This window comes from Polistes dominula, unplaced genomic scaffold (genome assembly GCF_049000335.1).
Source record: "Polistes dominula isolate Pdom_NZ unplaced genomic scaffold, Pdom_raw_medaka contig_20, whole genome shotgun sequence".
In the NCBI taxonomy this organism is placed as follows: Eukaryota; Metazoa; Arthropoda; class Insecta; order Hymenoptera; family Vespidae; genus Polistes; species Polistes dominula.
In genome coordinates, this window is record NW_028301147.1 from 2264412 (window position 1) to 2289209 (window position 24798).

At 32.0% G+C, this 24798-nt stretch overlaps 1 protein-coding gene across 7 annotated transcripts in view; it reads right to left on the reverse strand.

The window, feature by feature from the left end:
• Positions 1 to 1282: 1282 nt before the first annotated feature.
• The window catches only part of LOC107066120 (uncharacterized), a 162773-nt gene continuing 139257 nt past the window's right edge, over positions 1283 to 24798 (reverse strand). For 6 of the 7 annotated variants that reach the window (XM_015320438.2, XM_015320448.2, XM_015320439.2 and 3 more), the window contains 5 exons: positions 24092 to 24339; positions 19805 to 20024; positions 14292 to 14475; positions 6221 to 6363; positions 1283 to 3698 (listed from right to left, as the gene is read on the reverse strand). In XM_015320438.2, the coding sequence (XP_015175924.2) occupies positions 3577 to 3698; positions 6221 to 6363; positions 14292 to 14475; positions 19805 to 20024; positions 24092 to 24339 (917 nt within the window). In that variant the 3' untranslated portion in view covers positions 1283 to 3576. The remainder of the gene's footprint in view (positions 3699 to 6220; positions 6364 to 14291; positions 14476 to 19804; positions 20025 to 24091; positions 24340 to 24798) is intronic. The other variant, XM_015320449.2, reaches the window with a different exon arrangement.

Below are 24798 nucleotides of genomic sequence, written 5' to 3' on the forward strand. Positions count from 1 at the left end.
TCTCTCCATCTCTATCTCTATTTCTCTTTATATTTCTGTCTCTGTCCTTCTCACTATATCGTACTTTCGGTCACAGCAAGAGAACACATTTCACCAACTCCAATCTCCACATACCAAGAGACTTCTCTACGGTGTGAATCGTAACACGAACGTAGTTACGGACATTGCGGTGCACGTTTTCAGCCGAGTAACGAGAATTCTACCGAGACGTGGCCACTAGCCGAGAAAGATTAAATAATAATCATTTTGAACCGTATTATATAATTTCGAATTTTTTTTTCTCTTTCTTTTTCATACTTAGGTACGCATTAAATTTCTTCATTATTCCTATTTTACATATTCACAAAAAATACTTTTACTGGAATAATATGTTACGTAACTTTGATATTTCTTTTTTTTTTATTGGGTTCAATCGTAATATTAATTTTTCTTGAGTTTTATTAAATTTCTATATTATTTTTCTGAAATTTTAGAAATGAATATATTCGAAACATTTCCATATTTATCCTCGTATTTCAACGACTGATATTTACTGATTTTTTTAGTATAAATCGAATGTTTTATCGATATATTCGGATGCAATTATTGTAGAACATATGATATATCGTTAAAAAATTCTAATACTAAAGAAAGTAAAATAAAAATAATAATAATAAAAAAAAAAACAAAGGTTTTTTCGATAGGTGAGGGAGGGGACGTTTCGTTCTCTACGGTCAATTCGATTGATCGATCGAATGAGTGCTTATCGAGCGTTTAAATTCCATTTCGAGTATGAAACAAACGTTCTACATCAATGCTCTTTTATGCTCGTGCGAACGTCACGATTTTAACAAGGTCCACGGTCCATTCCCGGAGAACTCGTTACACGAACATAATTGCTACGATTTCGTACGCCCCAGTGATTTACATTTCACTCTGAAAGAGAGAAAATGCGCGAGTATGGAAGGTACAATGGGTGTGTGTGTCTTGTCTATTTTATTCGCGTTTCTCATATGTTAGACTTAATTGCTACGCTTCGCGTCGTTATATTTGAAAGTGCATAATTCAAGACGGTACAGGTACTTTTTGGTTTTATTAAAGTAAGGACATTTGTTTTTTTATACCCTTGCCATTTCTTTGTATAATTTCTTTTTCTGTTTTTTTTTTTTATCATCATACTTACACACCTTTTAGTCATCATCATCATCATTTTTCTTCTACAAGTAAGTACTTACTCTAGCATTTAAGAAACAACTTACGAGTGAATAACATTTCTTTTTTTTCTCTCTATTTCAAAAATAACTTTACTTCTTTTTTTTTTTTTTAATATCACGATCTTATATTTTATTACAGAAAATGTAATTTATACCTGTAATAACAGAAAAGTTTTCTTTTCTCAATCCTTTACCTGAATAAAATCCATAGTGATGATTGAAGATTTTGTTTTTCATTGATATTCTTTCGCTGAAATTGAAACTATAAGATAATACAGATAAAAAAGAAGATTTTAATGAACAGAAAAAAATGAAAAGTGATACTTCTTGTAAAACGCGTATGGTTTATTTTTTTAAATATTTTTCCCTCTCGACGAAAGCTCTCATCATTTTTTGCCTTCGTACGTAAGGTAATATAGTTTGCCTTTCGGCTCGATTTTTTTCTTTTTTTCTTAAATATCTCACATTCCTTTTTTCCATTTTGCAAATATACATGTATACCTATCTCTCTCTCTCTCTCTCTCTCTCTTTCTTTCTTTCATATCATCATCGATTCTCGAAATCTTTGCGAAGGAAAAACTATTTTTCAACATTTTCGATATATCGTCGTGGATTTCGCTGTAGGATTTTCGAGAAACGAAGAATCATATGCATGTAAATACATATAATACATACATACATACATACATACATACATACATACATACATGCTTACATACAAATACGTTGCCTATAAATATCGCACGAAGAAAGAGAAAACGAAAAGGCTTATTCTCACTCTGTTTTTCAGGCGTTGTTTCTTGAAACTTCGACACACTGATTTTATAGAGTTTAAATCGTGTTCTACGATCTTCGATTTTACGTAAGCGAATCGCGTGCTTACTCGATTCGGACGAATAAGGATATTTTTTGGTCAATGATATAACACGCGTAATAGAACATTTTTTTTTCTTCATTGCGAGATTGGATGATTAGATTTTTGTTTTGTTGTTTTTTCCTGGCACGTTTTATTTATTCGAAAAAAAAACAAAAAAAAAGAAATGATTCATTTTAAACGCGTCAACGTTTTTCTATCTTCATTCACTTTCAGCCATATTAAATCGTATTTCATTATTGGAACGATAATTAATAATAACAAAGTTCATTTGAAACAGCGACGTTGTTGTTGGTTGTTTTTATTTTGTATTTTTATTCCTTTGAGATATTTTTCTGCCGCCTCAACTCTTATATTCTTAAATAGATCTATCTTACTTCGTAAGATAGCAAATAATTGATCGATTATTGGTTCTTATTATTCAAGTGATAACGACTAGGTTTTTTTTATTTTTTTATTTATTTATTTTTTTTTTTTTAAATAATATCGAGTTATTTACTCGAGTTTATTCGACCTTCGTGATTCGCATTTATTCGTAATTTTTAACGAATTTTTCATTGTAAGTTTGAACGATATTTTGTTGGACGATATTTAATGCGAATCTCATTCTATTTCACGAAATCGTGTCGTTGTTTTCCAATTTTCCATCGTTTAAATACTCAACGTTGTTCCCCTTGCACCCCAATCCACTTTCATCCCCTGAATGAAAACCTTCTTGAAACAATTCCAACCACTTGGAGAAAATGTTCTCACCGAAGCGTTGATATATAAATGTAAACCCCCATCCCGGTCGTTGTTATAACAACGAAGCACGATAATATTAATTTACGACAACGGTAAATAGTTTACTATCGGTATTTCAATTTACGACAATAAAAATATCATTCGTCTTGTCATATTCGAGTGACGGCGTTGATTTCATTATTATCACAATGAATAACAATAAAACATAGATGAATTATATTCCATGAGAATAATTTCGTTAATTTTTAATCAAACAATTTGCCGATAATTCAGGTCCCTATATAAAATCACTTATATTTAACAAATTTCTCTCTTTCATACTCTTTTTAACTATATTATTCAATTTTCATACTTAAACGTTTTGCAAGGTATGATTAAAACAATAAGCACAACGCCGTCGATCGTACATTTCTTTCTCAATTTTCACAAACATTCTCAATCTTTCTCTCTCACATTCTTCCATTCACAAACACACACACACACCTTTCGAAACGATAAAAAAAGTTCGTACCACGTATAGCGACGATAACGTTTTTTTTTGCGTTTTATTTTTTCTTTTTTCTTTTCTTTTTTCTTATTTTAAGTTTATTTATTTATTTTTTTTTTTGCTTTGTCACGTCACGTCAAGTCACGTCATAGGTGTTATTAAAGTCATCGGTCATCGCACGCTCATCTTTATCATCTCATTGTCAGTTATAACCGAGAAAAGAACGCCTTTGTTAAAGGGTGGTGATGGTGGTAGCAGGGTGGAGCATTGTCGAGTCTTCATCTCAGCACCTGAAGCCTTCCTAGAATGGCGAAGAGGAAGAAGAAGAGGAGTAGGGAACTCCAGACATCCGCTTGAATGTCGCTAGAACCACCATGATGCAACTCGGCTAGGCTTTCTCCTGAAACATCGGGGGTATACACTCAAACACTGTAACTTTTCTTTTTTTTTTTTACAGAGTAGGTGAGATATTCTCGATGAGAGAAAGAGAGGAAGAAGAAAGTGTTATATAGAGCAAGAAAAAAAAAAAAAAGAAAAGAGGATGCTAAGAGAGGAAAATTCTAAAGGTAGCCCTTGTGTTGTGTCGCTGAATTGAACCTTCTTCTTTTTCTTTTTCTTTCTTTCTTTTTTTATCTATCTTTCTCTTGGCACTGAATAGCGTGTCTTTCGTGTCTATACGTAACGCCCTTCAACAATACTTTTGCAACTTTTAACATTTTATAGTTATTTCAAGATAAGAAATCGTTGAACTACTTCGAAATTTTTAACAATGGTTACAATATTATTTTGTTTCATTTTTCTTCCCGAAAAATTTCAGTAGCTGGTCTTTTATTTTATTATCTTGTCGTAGTGAAGCAAAATTTATTTCTAAATAAATTAATAAAAATTCGAATTAATTATTAACACTTTAATGGCTGCACGTTTAAGTAGTCAAACGTCGCCAGGGGCCCGGTAATATTTTTGAAGAATTAATTTCAAAGAAACTTTATTAAATTCACGAAAAAAATTAACATAAAACAAAAAATAATTTACCAACAAATATTTAATTTTATATGATTTTAAATATATATATATATATACAGTTATAAATAAATAACAGCCAATAACGATTGTTCCGATTATCACACACATGTTGTGTGAACGGTCATTAAAGTGTTAATAATAAAACACTTAAATTCTAAATAATTATTTCTAATAATGACTATCTAAATATTACTACAATGATAGAAATATTTTTCTTTTTTAATAAATAAAATATAATAAAAAATGATAATACTAAAAAACAGAAACACACACACACACACGTTTGGTAAAAAATAATCCTCTCAAGGAAAAATATTTTGTAAAAAATATAATTGTATTTTCAAAGACTACTTGTCCGTCGTCCATTCACTCGTGTAAAATGTTGGAAGATTGTGTTCGTACAAGTGGATAGAAAATGGTGGTGGAGGAAGAGAAAAAAAAGAAGAAGAAGAAGCTTTATCGAGACAATGTTTCGATCAGCATCGAGGAAAGTATCGATAGCTGAATGCTTTCTCGGTTTAACAATGGCGCTTCTAGTTATAGTGGAAAGCAACATATCGCTTTCTGTGCAACATAAAGGATAGGTGGATGAGGCTTGATGGAATTATGGTTGGATTATCCATACATCTATTTCATGGTATGGTGTTCACTTTATTCCATCGGGATTTGTTCTAAAGGATCAATCGAATGTATTTTTTTTCTCTCTCTCTTTTTGGTCTCTCTTTCTCTTGTTTTTATTTCTACCTCTTTTTTTCTAGGTGTGTTTTGTTAGAAAGAAAGAGAAAGAGAAACATATACTAGCGTTTTGCAGCAACAGCAGTAGCAGCTTTTTCAGTAGCGACAAGTGCGTCACTTCCGCTAGGTTAGTGTTCCGATTCGCGTAAAGGAATAAAATGAAAAAAAAAAAAAAGAAAAATGAATTGCGTTTGAAAATATCGACGAGCTCGAAATTTTACTAGGTGTGTGTGTGTGTGTGTGTGTGTGAGAGAGAGAGAGAGAGAGAGAGAGAATGTAAATGCGATTGGAAAATGTGTAACTTTCATCTATTCTGAAAAATTTTGTCAACATTTTATTCACATTTCATTCAATGATTATTTGACACATAATTGGAAACTTGTACGGTATCAAATCGTAAATAACAATAAATTTAGTATCTTGTAATTTTATTTGAACAATTACGATTGAAAATATTAAATAACCGTAGGAAATTTTGAAAGAGAATTCTCAGAATGAAAATGTTCGCACATATCGGTTCATATTTTATCGATCGTAATTAAAATATAATACATAGAAAGAGAAAAAATAACTCGTGAGAAGTAAGTAATTGAAAAAATGAAAAAAAAAAAAAAAAAAATAAATAAAGAATAGTCTTAAACGAGAAAACCTATTTATCGTATCTTATCAGGGATGAATTCTTCACTCGTTGATCCAAAAGTTACATTTTCAATTTTATCCGAATGTCTTCCGAATGATCGAAATGTATCGGGGGATACAGACATTTTCTCCCGTGAGAATAAAAATTCTGATATCTGGTCTAAAATGTAAGTACGTACATATATTATATACAGTATACGTAAAATATATGTACACATATACATGTATAGAAATATACCAATATATATATATATGTATATTGCGGTAGGCCAGGATCGAGGTCTTTCTCGTCGCTCTTCTTTCGTATGAATATTTGAGTGCTTATCGATCGAGATGAAAAAGAGAGAGAGAGAGAGAAAGAGAAAGAGAGAGAGAGAGAGAGAAAGAGAAAGAGAGAGAGAGAAAGATATGACATCGTATTTCGGTAGACGGGTATTCACTGTTAGTAGGAAAAGAGTGGTAGTGTAGTGTGTGGATGAGAGTTCTGTACGCGAGGAAGCAAATTTTATTCTATTTTATTCTCACCGTTCAGGACATGTACATGAACCGTTGCAGGCTGATCAGGCATGGTGGTGAGCATGCACGTGTAGTTACCACTATCCGCTGGTCCGACCCTCGCTATACTGAGAGTAGAGTTGGCCCCTTCCTCCATTAGGTCCGTTTTCACGCTAAAACAAATGCGACTCGTTGAAATTTTCATTTCAATGTGTATATATATATGTATAGATATTTATATATGTACATATACATATAGGAAACTTCATCTCCGCAGGATACGCGAGCTTTTACGAACGAAATCGGAATAATGTATGCGGAATAAAGTGTCCCTTCATGTACGATCATCATACGACAAAATATTGCATCGCAAATGCATTCGTCGTTCTGTGTACGTCCTCTAATATTTCTAGTTGTTTATTATCATTTTTATTTATTTATTTAATTCTTTTTTTTCTTTTTTTTGCTTCTTTTTTATTTGTTAATTTTATTATCATTCCACGATACGAGAAAGCGAGCACGAGCAGAGTAATTTAAAGGAAGATATGCTTTAATTAAATAACAACGCTATGTAATAAATGTAAACTCGGACGTTTCATGACGGTTTAAAAATCACGCGTTATTCATTTTTTTACCATTAACATTGTATAATATTCGATTTAATGTACTGTTTATTATATTTATTGGAATTTGTGCGAAAAATGACATCGAGAGAGATATAATACGAGTTTGATGATATATTTATAATGTTTTGTGGAAAGAATGTGTGTTTGTTTTCTTTCAACGAGTAAAATATGAATTTGAATATTTCTCCTTCTCCTGAAAATAAAAATAAATAATACAATAAAATAAACATTTCAATTCGATGTGATTCGTATCGAACAACAAAAATTTCAAACATAGTTGATTGTTTTTCGTTTATAAGATGAAATAAGTTTTATTCGGTGGTGTATACACAAGGAGTCTCAGTCGATCCGATCAAATGTAAAACGCTTTATGAAATCTTCCCATCGTTATTGTCCTTCCTTAGCTTTTGTTCCTTTGCCGAGGATAATGGGAAACATTTCAGAGTAAAAGAGTTTCTCGAATTTCTCATTACTACCAACGAACATGCAATTCAACCTTCTACCCCATTATACTATATATTTCCTTTTTCCTTTTTCTCTAAAGTCTAATTACAAACCTCCTCTCAATCTCCTACTCCTAACCACCCTCTCCCGCCCCCCCCCCGATCTAATTTTATATTTTAATTTGATCTTAAAACTTTTCCGCAAATCTCGAAGTTAAATAGTAATCGTATTTTGTTATTGAAACATGTGAATTAAACATAAAAAATTAATTCAAATTTAACATTATGATATTAACGATTATCGCGTGTGTGGTTTTGTAAATTAGATACGACGTATATATACGTACAAAAGTAAACTGATATAAAGTGAATAAAGTAAAATTAAAATTATACTTCAAATTTAGATCACACGTAAGAATTTTGAACAATTCCAACTAGAGAGTTACATATTGGGTTGTCAAGAAAATAATTTCGGTTTTCTTGTGTGAAATATTACTTTCTTGCCAACCTAATAATATTCTATATATATATATATATATTACAATACTTATATTATTTTATAATATATTTATATTTACTTACTACCGAAATTACTTTCTTGTCAATCCAATACTTTTCCAATTAATTACACGAACACTTCAAATATAAAAACATACTCTCTATTAATATTATTATTATTATTATTTGTTTCTTTTTGTGTAGATCATCACGAAATGAAAAATGAATGATAGCTCATAGAGAAGAGCTAATACTAAAAGATATTCCTGGCCCAATTTTTCATCATTTTTCTCTCGTACCCCTTTTTTCTCTTTACCCTTCATTTTTTTCTTCATTCGCTTCATCTCGCGCTTGGTGGATCGATGCAGCTCAGTGCAAAATTGAAAAAAAAAAAAAACAAAAAGAAAATGAAAAAAGTAAAAAAAGAGAGGGGGGGGGTTGGTTACAAAAAAAAAAGAAAATGACAAACGCGTGGATGAGGGTAGGGGGGGGGTTGTATCTTGGTTTCTCGAGCGGGCAAGCGACACTGGCATTAAATAGGTCTCCCTCTTCTCGTTAGAAAGCATCTCTACTACTTTTCTGCTTCTACTCGAGGAAGAGAAGAATAGCGCCGACGACCTCTTCCTCGAAGTACGTTAATTGCTGGTTTCAATTTAACAACCGCGGTTCTCGGGAGGAATGGGTGGAAGGGAGAATAAGAAGAAGAAGAAGAAGAAGAAGAAGTAGTAGAAGAAAGTGGATAGGGAAAGGGGTTGGTGGTGGTTCGAGGCTTTCGGAGGAGTGAGTTTAGGGAGGAGTGGGGTAGAAAGGGTGAAGTTGGAGGTTGGCCTCAAGGGACTGCTGGCCCGTTCTTTCGTTCGTGCACTGCTTTCTCGGAAAAGCTCGGGAAAGGCGAATGAAAAGATGGCGGAAAGTTCTCTATTCTATTTTGATCGTGTTTCCTTGCTGGATAAAAATATTTTAACCCTACTTCCCATTTCCCCTTCTTTTGTTTGTTTTTTTAAAAGATTCTTTTATATATTTTTTTATTTTGTCTTTAATCTTGTGGAATAATAAATAAAAGAAGAATAAAAATAAGAAGTAGGAGGGAAACGTAAAATGTTTGAAGAACATTTTTAGTAGTAATAATACAAATATAATAAATAATAGTAATAATATAATAAAGTAGTAGAGTAATAGTTGTAGAGCTGTGAATGACACCTGACAAAAGTGAAATTTTGTCTATTAATTGCACACATTTTTTATCCAATTTCTGTGCATGACTTTTATATAAAAAAAGATATTCAATTAGACAGTTAAACGAATTTATGTTCCACGAAAGATAAAGAGATAAGGAATGTTAAAAAAAAAAACAAAGAACGAGTAAAATACTTATTTCTTACAGAATCAGGTGGGCGGAGGGTGGACAGGGGGAGGGGGAGGGACTTGGCGTAAGCTCTTAATCGCAGTCACCACGATTCTCGACATGATTAACGTTTATCCGTTTAACCGAACACACGGGGAGAGAACGATTCTATGGTGGTAAGAAAAAGTAGGATAAAGGGTTTACCTCATACCAACTCTTGAGAGAGAAACAGAGAGAGAGATAAAGAACGCGTGGAGAAAAAAAGGGCTGAGAGGTTTGGGTGGGTGGGTAGAAGAGTTTAATTGAAAAAATTCTTGCGCTGCAATTTGTCCGCTCGTTATCTTCCAACGATAATAAAAAAAAAAAAAAAAAATTAAAACTAAAAAACAGAAAGTTTCTGAAAAGATTGTTTGCTGATCCACACACACACACAGAAGAAGCATGGCGATAGACATATATGTATATATATATATAGTTAGGTACATGTTTGTTAATACAACGACGTAGTATATATTTGATTTCGCAACGGAGCGTAGCGCTAATTGCGTCGCGAACCAAGCGAGAACACCTATTTTATGTAAATAACGGGATTACCCTTCTCGAAGTGGAAATCCCTTCTCTCTGCGTGCAACTTCAACGTGATGAAAAATGACTCTCATTTAAAGGAACTTAGCCCTTAAATTGAACACCAACACACTTGGACAATTTATTCTGTATGTTTCAATTGAATAATTAAGACGTGTTTTTGTGTTAGCATAATTTTTTATTTAATTGCAGTAAAATGTAATATGTCCTTTTGTAAATAATTAAATATGAGCTTTATGCATTTATGTACTTGTTAATTATTTAAAATGCCTTAATTATTTTCATGAAAAAGATCTTTTTTTTTTCTCTCGTTTTGTCAAAGTTTTCGCTGATCTTGTGAGAATTTTTTTTAGTTTTTTTACTTTTTTTTTTATATTTTTCTTTTCATACAAATCCATCCTTTTACTGTCATGATTTAATAATCACGAAGTGAATCATAAGCTTTTATTTTGATCGATCGTTGCTAATATAATAGAAGCGTGTAATAGTTGATAACGTACAAAATAAAAAAAAAATGTCAAACTTTTTCGACTTATTTCAGTGCTTTGAATCATCGGCATCCGTATAAGTGACACTTTGATGAATTAGGATAGATTATCATCTATTTCAAACTCTTATATGATTTTATTAAGTATCGTTTGTGCGATACCAATTTAATAAAAAAAAATAGAACTACAAATATAAACAAATAAATAAAAAGAAATTGTTCATACATATAAATAATACTTTTCAATCGCTTCAATAAGCATCATTGTAAAATGTATCCCTTTCCTAACTAATGTGTTTGAAAATCCATTATCCGAGCACCAATCTGAACCAAATTTCGATTATTTGATCATCAATTAAGCGAATTCTCGAACGTACGAATACAGATTAAATACACTTTGATTATCTCCATTACACGTGCTTGCATTTGCGCATCGATAGATTACGTTCGTTCATTTGACTCGATCTTTTAAATTGTCTACTTCCATCTTCCTTTCTTTTTATTCTATACATTCCATTTCTTTTTTTTTTTCTTCTTCTTGACAATACACTTTGGTTGATTGCAATCATTCTTAACAATTTGAATTTTCGTGAGGGGGGAAAAACAAATAAAATTAAATAAAAGAAAATTAAAATAACAAAAAATGAATCAATCTCACTTTATTTTTCCAGTTATTCTCTCTCTCTCTCTCTCTCTCTCTCTCTCTCTCTTTTAAAGAATAATGACGAAGTAACTCAGTTCAAATTTCATTCTTTGCGTTCGTATGCAAATTTCCTTTCGATGCCAAATTTCCGATGGATTTAATATCCGCACGATTTGACGATCGTCGAATTTCTTTCCATTCTCTTTCATTCTATCATCGTGCCCTATTTCCTATCTCCATAGACGGAACCATATATCACGCATCGATTAATCTCTATCGTTCGACATACATACGTATAATGCACCGATAGGATATTTCCTTCTTTTAAATTTTATAACTCTTTTCTTTTTTTTAATTTTTTTTTTTAATTTTTTTTTTTTCCATCATTGCGACGAAACGAGAGAATCTTTTCTGGTTTTTAATCACCCAAACGATATTACCAAATTCACTAGCTTTATCGTCGACCGTTAAACCGTTGACGACGACGACGACGACGACGACGACGATGCGTCTCTACCTTCACTTTTATCACTTTTATCATCGCTTTTCTCATTACTCTACTCCATAATGTCATGGAAATGCCGGAGGTCGGCGTACTAAACAGCCTCGAGTGCTCGTTAAATCAGCACTTGTCGGCTCTAATTTCTTACCCAACGAAGATAATAGTGTACTTTCTTTTTTTTTCTTTTCTTACTCTCACTTCCCCGCAGTTACCTTTTTTTTTATTTTTTTATCGGAAGTAACTTGCTGCGGGACAAAATATTAAGTGACGTTAGTCGGTTGTGTTTACGCGACCAGGTGTACCACATCATAATGGTTGATGAAAAAAAAAATGGAATAAAATGTATGGTGGTTGTGGTCTGGTAACACGAGATACAACGAGAAAGAGAATAACGAAGAGAGATGAGTATTGTGATGGTTACAAGTGGGGAAAAAGGAGGGGGGAGGGGTAGTAGTTTGGAAAGGTTTAGTACTAACTTATTTTATTTTCTATCTTACTTCTCAAAGTAAGACGAGACTTTCTCTCACTTTCATGTACACGTCTTGATATGTACAAAGAGCTCACAACAAACTAATTCCATTTACTACTAGCAATGTCTACGGTGACACATAGTTTATTCTTCTCTTAGTGGTTTTAAGAAACCGATGTACAACATTTTCGAGTCAAATAATAACACGACTTTAAATTCTGTCTACTATTATTTCACTTCTTAAGTACTCTCTCTCTCTCTCTCTCTCTCTCTCGTATTTTTTAACTAACATTTTCGATTAATCGTAGGAATTATTTTCAAGATTATCTTCTTACTCTTTATATATGCGTGTATGTGTCAGTTCTAACTATTTTCATGTATGTCAAGGTTTACTTTAAAATGGATCAACGTACCATGGGAAAACGTGAGTGGCGCTTTTGCGAAAGGCACATCTCGAATAGTTGAAAGTTAGATTATAACTTTACTATATATATATATTAAAGACGATAACTCGATCTACCTTAACATTCTATTGGTAGATACAACAAAGTTTACGTTTTGCTTAAATTATTTTCTTGTTGAATTATGTTCTTTTAGAAAATAAATATTTTGTGTTATTTAAACGATGTTTCAATTAAATATATCGTTAAACAACAAAAGAGGACTATTAAGATTTACTATAATACTAATACGAAATAATGGATGTAAACAGTATATATAATATAAATAAGATGAATGTATAAAAGTACACTCGAATAATACTAATTAATGCAACTATCCGTGTTTCATGAAATAAATTAGTAAACTACGAATACATTGCAAATAATAGTTTATTCTAACGACGGGTAGGACATATTTTGACTTTTATTATTTCCTAACTTGAATATTTGTATAATTTTAACTCACGTGTAACGCGAGTATAATGCACGTCGGTAATTAAAGGACCAATTTTGTAACTCGAACGGAAACATTCGAACTCACTCTACTAACTAATAGAAAGAAAAACATGACGACGTATAGGCACCTAAATACATACATACATACACATCCATATATATGTTATACTATATCTTGTTCGTATAACAATTGTATGGAGTGTACAAGCGGTTACAGAATTAACGTCGCACCGTTTAAATGGAGTTTCGAAAGGTGACAACGATGGAAAGTTTAAATTGCTTTAGTTTTAGTGTTTCGTAGCTTATCTTGTTCGCGAATAGTATTCTCGTATACAAACAAATTTGCTTTCTTACATGTTTTCTTCTTCTTCTTCTTCTTCTTCTTCAAAATCTTGATCTTTTTTACGCGTTAAAAACCATCACATTCAATGAAAATCATTGGTATTACTTACTCGTTCACGGATTCTTAAATCTAAGGTATTGCATGGCCTATATTTTCTTCTTATTTTATGAGCTTGAAATGTTCTCGACCGTTGGCTTTCCCAACGAGTTTGAATTTTATTCACTAAACTAAGAGAGTAGAAAAGACCCACCACTCTGCATTTCTAACGACCAACTCGAATAATGAATTCTTACGCCTTCCTATTACTCACAGTTAAAACTCGACCGTGTCGAATCGAGTTATGAAAGCGTAGCAATGTATTAAGAATGTCGTTATGAGATAAAAAATAAAAAGAAAGAGAGAGAATGACAAAAAAGAAATGAGAAGGAAGAAGAAGAAGAAGAAGAATGTCAGGACTCATCTTCTCTTGATCGTCTATGTATATATAATCCCATTTTATCCCATTTATTTTCGAATAGTAAAATCGTTCTACCGTTTTCTAGAACATTTTCTAATTGAGAAAATTACTATCCAGACGTTTTGGTAGTCATCTGCCAACCCTGTCCCTTCCTCATTTTCTTTTTTTCGTTCTTTCTCTAAGAAATCTCTTTAAAATGTTGGTCTCGGATGATAATGTTCCCTTTAATTGTTAAAAACGTTCTTTAATATTTACACTGGCTGGAGGACTCCCAGAGTTGAAAGTTAAAAAAATAAAATGAGAAAGACTCGAAGTTAAGAATAAGAAGAAACTACGAGTATTTTGTCAAGAATAAAGAATAATTATCTCGAAAGCTCTAGGTACAGGAAGCTTCATTATTGGATTACGAACGATGATGCTTCGATGGAAATGTAAGAATAAATTCGTAGCATTTATTGTACATCTATGTGTTTGAGTGTGATAATTAATAAAATTATTAACGTCAGTTTTGTAATTTAATTGTTTTCAATGGAAAAACGATTTAAAAAAAAAACAAAAAAACTCGTTCATTTAATTCATTTAACATTTTTAGTTGCATTGCAACCAACATTTTACATTTTTATCCAAAAATGAAAGAAATTTATTAAAGGTCATGCAATTTTTCATTAAATATAGAAAACAAATTGACAACAAATTATTTGTTATAATTAATTAAAAAACTAATGAACCAATCGAAATAGGATTATTTGAGAAAATGTTGAAACTACAACAACTCAACTGATATATTATTTTGATTGTTTGACCAACCTGATACCACCTCTCGTCGTGTCGTAGTTCAGAGTTCGATTACCATGGAGCCATTGGACGACACTATACTGGACCTGCATCGCTATGTGACGCACAACACATAACAGTTCGATGGTGCTATCTGCTTCATAGTATTTATCCCTTAGCGGTTGACCCGCTGCGTCCACTATTTGGACGGATGGCGCTGAAAATGGAATAAAACAAAACGAATTAAAGATTTGATTGTTTACAAAAAATATATTTTGTTCCAGATTTTTTCTATCAAAGAAAAAAGAAAAAAAAGAGCAACTAAACATGAGTACATAGTATTTATTAAATAATCGTTTATATATTTTCGTGATATGAATATTTTATCGATTATTATGAATATCTATTAGATATAAATACATTGAGTATAATAAATAATAAAATAAAATTTTGTTATCTATACCAAAGTATCGAAAACACCGTTAACATTTTCATTTTGAAAATTTATTAAATCAACGATCACATTATGGAAATTCATTTTCGCACCTTTGCGTATTAAACACAATCAGTTGGGTTGTGGCGGTTAATATTATCATAGGTAGTAGTAGTAGTATCATTAAAATCCTGTTGATTATAAATTATCGTTCGAAAATAAATCTCGACACTTCATTCGACGAAATAATTCCCCAATTTTCTCCTCTTCTACCTTTCTCTTCTTTCTCTTTGACCTAAATACTTCGAGCACTATCGGATTACGGCTGACTTGAGCCACGAGTATTTTATTTTATGGGGGGACCAATAAATATTGACAAAACGCGCTTGTCCACGCTCACACATCTATATATAGAGAATTTAACGTTGGTGCGAGCTGATTCAAAAGCCGGTTCCACCCTATCCTCGTTTTCTGGATCCCTTCCAGGTACGAGATCGAAAGCGTTAGGGTTTACGAATGTGCATTACTATATATATATAGTAAGTGTGTTGGTATTCATGAAAAAGAGGAGAGAAAAATATATATATACATAAACTGGGCCGAATATATATATGTAATATATATATATGTAGGTGTCTTTACGCATTTGTATGTTTGTGGCTACTCGAAAAGAATCATGAAGAAGGGAAATGCTTTGAGTATAGATTTCGACTGCTTTCGAGTGATATTTTCGAGTTCATGAATAGGTGAAAAATGTTTTGCCCCTGCCAACTTCTGTTCCCGATCGTTTTCTTTCTATTTGATGCAATAGCGTTTAGAATCTTTACAGTAAGCTTTGTACAAAACGCGTCGAGTACTTCTTCCGTTCTATCATCGCCCGTTTTCTACCTTTTAACAATATTTTTACTTTATTATTGTTCCATTAAAATATCTTATTTGTGAATGATAGGTTAAGAATACAGAAAAGGTACTTTTGTCAAGATGTCCCTTTTAACTTACTTTAACTTCTTATTTTTTTTTGATGTTTTTACGAACAAGATGATTTTTGTGATAATTTTGATATTTTCTTATTAACAAATTTAAATATTTTAAAGAAAGATTTACTTGAATTAAGTAATATTTGTTTATTTATTACTAAAATAAAATTTTACAATTAAAATTTATTATAATTGAATTAAATTATATTTACTTTTATTTATTATTAACATAAAATTTTAAATTAAAATTTATTAAAATGGAATAAAATTATTCTTTTGTTTTTTTTGTTTTTGTTTAATACACCATTTATCAAGGGGTATACTATAATAAGAAAAATCTTAGGGTAAGGTAAATAAGATGGAAAAGGTATATGAAAAGCTTGTCGAATGGTTGATGTACAGATAACTTTAGCAATTCGGATGTCACCTCTTTCTAGTTGGTATCTTCCTGTCTAGGATTATACACTGATCCTTTACTCTTCGTTCGCTAGCTCGTACAACAAGGAAACACGACCCTTCTGCTTCTTGGTATGTATAAGTGACAACGGCTCTGCCGTAGTTTCGAGAAGATTATCTGACCGGGATCCCTTTCTCAAATCCTTCGGCTCTGAACATGTCTGAACGAATTCTAGGATATAACGATAACATTCATCGATTTCGTATTACACCTGGATCAACACTCGTGATCGTAAATTATACCAATTTCTATTGGCATATAAATAAGGTATTTATATCGGTACATTATTTTTTTTTTTTTTTCATTTTTTCTCTGACATATAATATTTTTCTTTCGTTTTTTTTTTTTTTATTTCTAAGAAAAGAAATATTATTTTTATCCTAGTAACGCGTGGCCCTATTGAATAATAGAAATAGATGCTGCGAACAGTTCTCAAGTAATTTTTTCATTACGCAAATACTGCAGAAAGTTAATAATATAAATTTTCTCGTCGGAGAAAACAAACTCGTGGCAAATTCCCATGAGATAAGCTACGAAATGGATTTTTCAAAGTATATCGTCTAGTTGAATAAAAGAGAGTAAGAGAGAGGGATCTTAGAAAAAGAGAGAAGGATAGAAAGAAAGTTACGAAAGAATCTTTTCAAAGTTTACGAAGAAGGTGTCATAATTCCTTTTCTAAAAAAAAAAGACAAAACGTTTAAGCTCTCGACCCCTTCCGTTATGAAAGTTTCTTTTTCCTTGTAGAGCAACTACCGAGTAGGAAATTAACTTTGTCGATCGAGGAAACAAGAAGGAAAGGATATATATATATATATATATATATGTACATAACTTTTTCTAAATATGTATTTACTCTTGTTTAATCTAGTTAGAAAAAAAAATAACTCCATAGATTATATGAATATTCGGATGTTAATTAAATATACTGTGATATTTAACTTTTTCTTGTTAAATAAGTTAAACGTTTTTCTTCATTTTCGTCAACTTGAAAAATTAGAACAGTGTCTCGAGAGGAAAATGATGAGAAAGATAAGAAAAAAGATACGATAGGAATTTTGTTCTTAGAAAGACATCACGTTGAAATCACGAATGATAAGTTTCATTTGTGATACTTGACTGAAGTTTCATCTTGAACTTTTAGTACAGTCTCTTTACGAATTTATAATATATTTACGTTCTCGTGTGAAATACAATACATTTGTATTTATAACAAAAAGATGACAATTGAATGATTTGCTCATTAGTGATATGTTACGAATATCATGGATCAAAAAGTTTTTCAATCATAAGTTTTATTGAGATTTATTTCTCAACTTATGGGAAAACGAAAACGATGTAAGAAAAAAGTAACCTATTTTTTTTTAAAAAAAGATTTTAAAATGTGCCCTTTAAATCTAATTTACATTGGGAAATAAAATTTAGAAATAAAATGATCATAAGCAAGTAAAATATAATTTCTAAGCTTGCATCTATGGTTATGGAATGCAACCAAATGAATTTACGAGGGTGACGTTGTTATGGGAGTTTGTTCGACGGTTTGTCGGTAGGGTGACAAGTATTTTGCTGCTACTTCACGATAGGTCCGTTAAACTGAAAACTGGAGCAAACTGAAATTCCTAGAATGGGTATTGACGGGCCGTGGTCGAAACATTAACGGGAATAACTAGTTTTGACGAATTGCAGAAATGAATAATCCTGTTAAATCGTTCCCATAATCTCTTCCAACTTGAATGTGAAACATGACACCTATAGGTGTCATTCTAAAATTAAGAAAACTATCCCTATGAAATATTTTATAAGCTGTTGACTATTACCATAAATAATTTAACAATTACGTTAATCCCATTAGAAATCTCATACGTTAAATGATACTTCAATTTGAAAATAATTAACTTAAATATCAATCAGTGAAATGTTGGTTTCAGAATAAAAAAAACTTTGTTTAACAAACCTAATTAACAACCTACCGTTCATTTATTTCTTCTGAAAACTTTGTAGGTAGAATTGAAAATTTTCATCGTCACCCTCAACGAGTGAGTTGTTCACTTTTTCTGGTTACATTTTAAGCACAGTTTTCTATTCTGAGACCATATCTACTTTACCTTACCTAACCAGGAAATTGTACAGTACAGTCTTGATAGAAGACATTAATCCTATCCACTTCTCTTTTGCGATTCGACGAAACTAAGTTTCTTCCGTTTTCGTTTTCAAAGTCTCATCGAATAGTTGGCTCACTGGCACTCTCCCCGTCCATTTCAACTATGCCACTTCGCCTTCAATTATCCTTCTAACTGGTCTCTTCCTACCAACGACGAGGGCTTTGCGAACGAAGGCAATTTGTTCGATCGCTAGTGGAATACCAGAGCTTTCTCTCTCTCCCTCTCTCTCTCTTCTATTCTCTCTTCTTCATTCCGCTATTCTTTCTCTCATCCTACGTTTTATTCTCTCCTACTAATCTAATAGACACACGAATATCACCTAGAGATCTCTTTCATTTCGATTGGCTACATTTTCAGAATTTCTTCATTACGTTATTTCCAACGAAATTCTACATTTTCCTTTTTTACTTTTTACTTAACCCACTCCTACCTTCTCCTTTCTTCTATCCTTCAAATTTTAATACGCTATTTTCATTTCATTAAGAACTCTCTTAAATTAGAGTATAAATCAAAGAAAAAGAAAATAACTACTAATTGCAAATTAACGATAATGAAAATACTCGTAAAATCTTAAATAAATAATTTATTATTTAAAACGTAAAGGTATACAACGTGTACTCATTTTAATTCAAGAGAGGACTCTCATATCGAATGTAATTACATTAAGCTCAATTTCATAGAGCACCTCCTTCTCATTCGAAATTCCCATTTCTTTTTTTTTTCTTTTCTGGAAATGAACGATTCGAGGGAGAAAAAAAATGGTGGCGTATTAAGAGGGAAAAAGACCATATCGTTTTCGCAGGAGGATCGTTTTGAACGGTTTCAACGGCTTTCTAAACCGTAGAGTATAGTACCGGTAATGAGCATGGTAATCGGCGTATAAAAAGGAAAAAAAATTTTCAAATGAAATGTCTCACGGAGCTTATTCGCTAGAGAAACATTGTTATCGTTTAAAAACGATAAAAGGTACATACAAAAAAAAAAAAAAAGAAAAGTGTTGAAGAGAGATAGAGGGATAAGATCATGGGATCGTAAGTGGAACAAATACAGTTTTTATCCAGTAGAAAATGAAATAGAAAAAGAGAGAATATAGAATAGGTAGGTTGGGAATGCACAATGAAATTGTAGGTTTTACAAAAAGGATTCATCGAGCTTATTCCCTTAGCTATGTAATACTACGTACATCATATATGCTTATGTATAGGTGTATCGATGATACAAAGGAAAATGTAACGAAGGAGAAATAAAAGGAAACAAAAAGAACTAAATAAAAATATTTAAAGTTATCTTTTTATAACTATATTGAACTAATATGTTCAATGCTTCGAAGTTAGCTACCTTAGTTATACCGAATGACATCAAAGGGACATCGTTCGTGTTTTATATTTACTCATACGAATGTAAACAATGTCTTATACTATGTGTTAGTGGTAGGTGATACGTGTTGTTACATATGCTTTATATGTATCGTAAAAATACAGATAATATTAGAAGTGTTAGAATAAGAGATGCATGCTTACCGTTGATGTGCAAGTTTACGAGAATAAACTTTGGCGGAAATGTGCTGATCTGACATTCGTATTGACCCTCGTCGCTACTGTTCACATTTTTTATTTGTAAACGCCAATTGTCAGGATATTGAAACTCGATGGTGTACCTTGAATCACCTGTATAAGTTTGACGACCGACCGTCAATAAATTCATTTTTTCACCGTTATCCTGTCTCCTTACCCAGGATACCTGTAAACGATTCAAAATAAATTCATTTATTTTTTTTATTTTCATGTAACAATAAGAATCACTTTATCATGAATATTCAACGATTATTTGATTAATAAAAAAAAATAAATAAATATTTTAATATGTAAAATAATCAAAGCTGAGCTTGTTGGAAGTAAACAGATAGCAGGTGAAAATATCAACAGGTGCGTAAAGTTTCGTTGATATTCTTCGAACGATTGAAGTCAATATTTTTGAGAACTACTCCGCGTAGTACATGCATGCATACATTCATTCCTATATTTATATATTATTTTTCTCTCTCTCTCTCTCTCTCTCTCTCTCTTTCTCTCTTGATAGAAAACATGACACTTTGTTATAAAAATAGATAACCATAGTAATCTTTTTAAGCACGATCTGTAACGTTCGATAGCAACGTAAAAGCATAATTTCAAACATGTTTGAAAGTTTATCTGAATGTTTGGGGGGTGGAGAGAGAACGAACCGATTGGAAGGTGTCGCGTTTGAGAGTGAGAGAGAAAGAGATAGAGAAGGTTGTGCGAAAGCGTAGGACAGAGTATGCAGTTTATCCGCGTAATTGGAATTGGATAGTGTGTTTCCGAGTAACTCCATTAAATGCACGCGATATCGTACATCTTCTACATGGATATCTACGAGGTATACCGGTATTATCTGCTCAACCGAGATTCGTGCGTTGTGTATAGCACACACGTTCCACCCAGGTTACACCTTGTAATCGGTGTTACCTCTCTCTTTTCACCTTTATCTGTCATCCCATAAAATAACTATTGCAATATTACTTTCTATGCGATTCATATCTACGAACTTTATTCAATGCTTTATCTATATGTTGTACGTTTAATTTGATTGATTTATAAACGGTTAATAACAAACAATGAATGAAATTTTCACCTAAATTGTAAAATGTAAAATATTTCATTTGTATACTGTATATTATCGATTTACATGTATTTTGTTCCCCTAATTATTTCGATTACATTCATAAATTTGATAAAAGAGAACATTTTTGGTTATAAACATTATCCAATTAAAAACGAATTCAACGTAACCGATATATATATATATATATATATATATATATATCGAATATAAAGGGGAAAATAGAAGTTACCTTTTAAAATCGCATATACCAATCTACCTGGCTAATCGTTTAACGATACTCCCGTCATATAATAGCAGCAAAACTCATGACTTTTTTATACTCTATCCATCATTCCCATTCAACATTCGTTATTCATTATTCATCAATTATTATATCACATGAAAGTTGAAAATTGTAAAAAAACGTTTTAACACAGACTGATCGTTTTACGATTCGTCTATATATATTTGTGTTACGAAATATGTGTAAAAATGAATTTTGTCTTATGGTGAAAATTGATTTGTTTCGATAGAGTATGACAGGTATGCAATAAGTGTAAGATTAGATCTTTGATAGGTACTAAAATGAACTTTACATAGGTGATAATCGCACGTAGATAATATCGTTAATTTGTCGTCGTTAGTATTAACACCAATAGAAATTATATTAATCGTCCATATTCCCCTAAAACGTGAGAGACAGAGACAGAGCAAAAGTGTAAGTGAGGAAGACGAGGGTGAGAGGTCAGAGTTCAGTAAAGTGCTCCGTTTTCAGGATATATTCATAACCGAACGAAGTGGGTAGCGATGATGGTGGTTCAGGGTTTCTCAACGTTTTAGCATTTCGAACCGGGCGAATGGATACGTTCTAGAGGATCATAACCATTAGCAGTAAAAGCGGTAACTCTTTGATATACTGAACATATCGTGCACTCGTAATCATCAAATTATGTAAATTATCTTTCGAAGTTACCCATCCTAATGCACGAACACGAGTCTTTAGCAAGTTGTTTTTTTTTTACTTTTTCTCAAACTTCGTACTTGGTTAGGATTTATTTTTTCTCTTTTTCACTGATCATTAAAATGTCATTTTTTTTAACTTAAAATATTTAGTAAAGTCAATGACGTAATTATTGTATCTATAAATAAATTTTCCATTGAACGATTCAAAAGATATTTATTTATGGTTGATACAATTTGTATGATGTTTCCATGACGATAAAATTATAATTATACGTAATTAGGAATTTTGTACAATCCCGTTTAGGATATAGACGCGATGAGAAATTGGATTCTTCAATCAGACGTTTAGTAGTAACCATAATTAGTATTATGCTAATGGAGAATGCGAGGTCTCGGTTGATGTAAATTAACTTGGAACACGCAATATGTATTTGTGGTAGTTGGTAATAACATTGGTTCTCGATTATTAAAGGAAATATTTGATGGAAGAAGGTCTATTAAGGGCTTCATCGGACACGAACTATCAAAGGGCTTCTTTGACGATATTCTGTCGAAGTAACAGACAAGATGCACCACTTATACTGCTTTCCCAAACTATTCTCGCTTATCGTTATTATGTCATCGGTATTTTGAAAGCAAATTACTTAGCAAAAAGAATTTTGTTGAAAATAGTAAAAGATATGTATCTATTTTTCAAAAATGTCTTTTTCTTTGATAAAAGCAAGTAGAAAATTTGAAAATAGTGGAAACGAATGGGGGTGGCTGCTTGTTAACCAGAACACAGAATAGCAAGGAAGGTGACAAGCTAGAAGGAGAAATACTCTTCGTAAGTTGACGTTACTTCTTAGAGAATTTCCCTTGACCCCTTTGAACACGCTGACTAAGCCAACGGAATTTTCAAACGACTCTTTCGAAATTGAATGAAAGTCGAGAGCTTGTTAGGTGCGGAACCGTCAGTCAGTCGGTAGAAAAGTTAACATATTTACGGAAAACGATTTTCCTTCTGACACTTTTTTAATTATTATCGAATATGAAAACGAACTGATGAAAAATAATTGATAAAAAGTACAGAGAAGAATAAAATATTACTTTGAAATAATAATTTAATAACTAGTTAAGTGGTAACGTGTCAAAACTGTACGTTTTTCAATTATTCAATGAATGATTTTAACCAATTATCGAATTTTGTGTTATTTCTTTTACATGTGATATATCATTTGATAAAATAATGAAAATGTTTGATATTTAATAAGAATAAAAATGACCGATGTGTTAGCTCAATGATTCTGATATTGTAAGTGATAAATTTCGTTAGTTATCAAATGCATTTGAAGTATAATGTGTCATGTATATATATGTCAGTTGTATTTGTGTGTTAAAGTGATGCGAAATGCGATTGCTCAACTGGTCGTATGTATCCTTTATGTCTCGTACCACTAGTTATACCGCGAATGGGAAAATGCGGCCCGATTGTGGCCGTATTGACGTGAGACGTGATGTACAAACAGGACGACGCGGGAAGAAGGAGGACAGAATTCTAAATGACTCGTCGAAGGAAAGACAAATACGTTCGTGCTCGGCACGGAGTTGTTGGCTCTACGAGAAAACCAGACTGAGAGATTTACTTAGCACATAAAGTTCGATTTAAAGAATCACTATGTATATACGATTGAAACGTGAAAGAAAAAAAGGTAAAGTGAGGAGTGGGTGGGAAGGTTAACTCGCATAGAATATTTTAACGATCTCTACTTTACTGATCGTGAGTTAACTGTAAATGTACAATATTTGATTTTAACTATGATGATTTTCAAATGAAACTAATTTTTACGTTTATCAAATTTTCATTTCACCTTTTTTCCTCTATCTCTCGTGCTTTTATTAATTTATTCGTTTGCCAACACTGCCATTACATATTCATAAGGCGTAGACTTTCTCGGAATTTCCTTCTACACATATTTGCTCTCACCCTGTATCATAACGCGTCTCATTGAAACGTTATAACGTTTAGACAGCTAAAATTTTCGTCTCGTGTGTTACGTTTATTAACCATTTTACAAGCAATTAGATAATCGAGAAATTTCTAGTTGTACTATTATGTCATAAAATAACTCATAATTTATTATCAATCGATAAACGTAGATTAATAAAATTATGATTTGATTTTATAACAATACGAAATTAATCGCACATCAATACGTAGTTTATGAATTAAATGCACATACCGTTTTGTCTTGCAACAATGATATTTTGCAGTCGAGTATAACGTTGGCTCCAGCTTGAATGGTGAGATTTTTCGCTGAACTTTCACCCTCGAAGTGAGGACCCCAACGATGATCGTGGTGATGTTGATGCTTATTTAAGGTGCTGTGTGTATCGAATATGTAATTTAGCATAGGTGCATCTGTTGGCACCGATCGTTTTGCCGTAGTCGTTGCTCTCGTTGATATTTGATCCGTTGACAGTGGTAAATCTGAATAAAAATTAATAATTATTATGTTAATAAATATAAACAATTCTTCGATAAAACGAGGAGGGGGGGGAGGGTAAATCAATTTTATCCAAAATTCTATTCAAGATTTTCGTACGTGTGTGTAAATTGCTTTTTCTTTCTTTTTTCTTCTTGTCTCTTTTTTGCTTTCCATTTCTATGATTTATTATACGTAATATTCGATATGTCAAAAATAAGATTCGCATCGTTTTCCTATCGTAAGCACGTTGAATATCGATTCGAGCCCGTCGAACTTGATCGGAGACATTTGCTGCGTGCCTTATCGCGATACTCGTCGTATCCCCACGTCATCGCTTCGAACGACTCCATTTACGATTTCGCGACTTCAAGTGACATTTTGTTCGTGCTTGGGGGTTAAGAAAGGCGCCATGGCGAAATTCCAGAGAATATTAGTCATGGCTTTTATCGTAAGTGAACTTT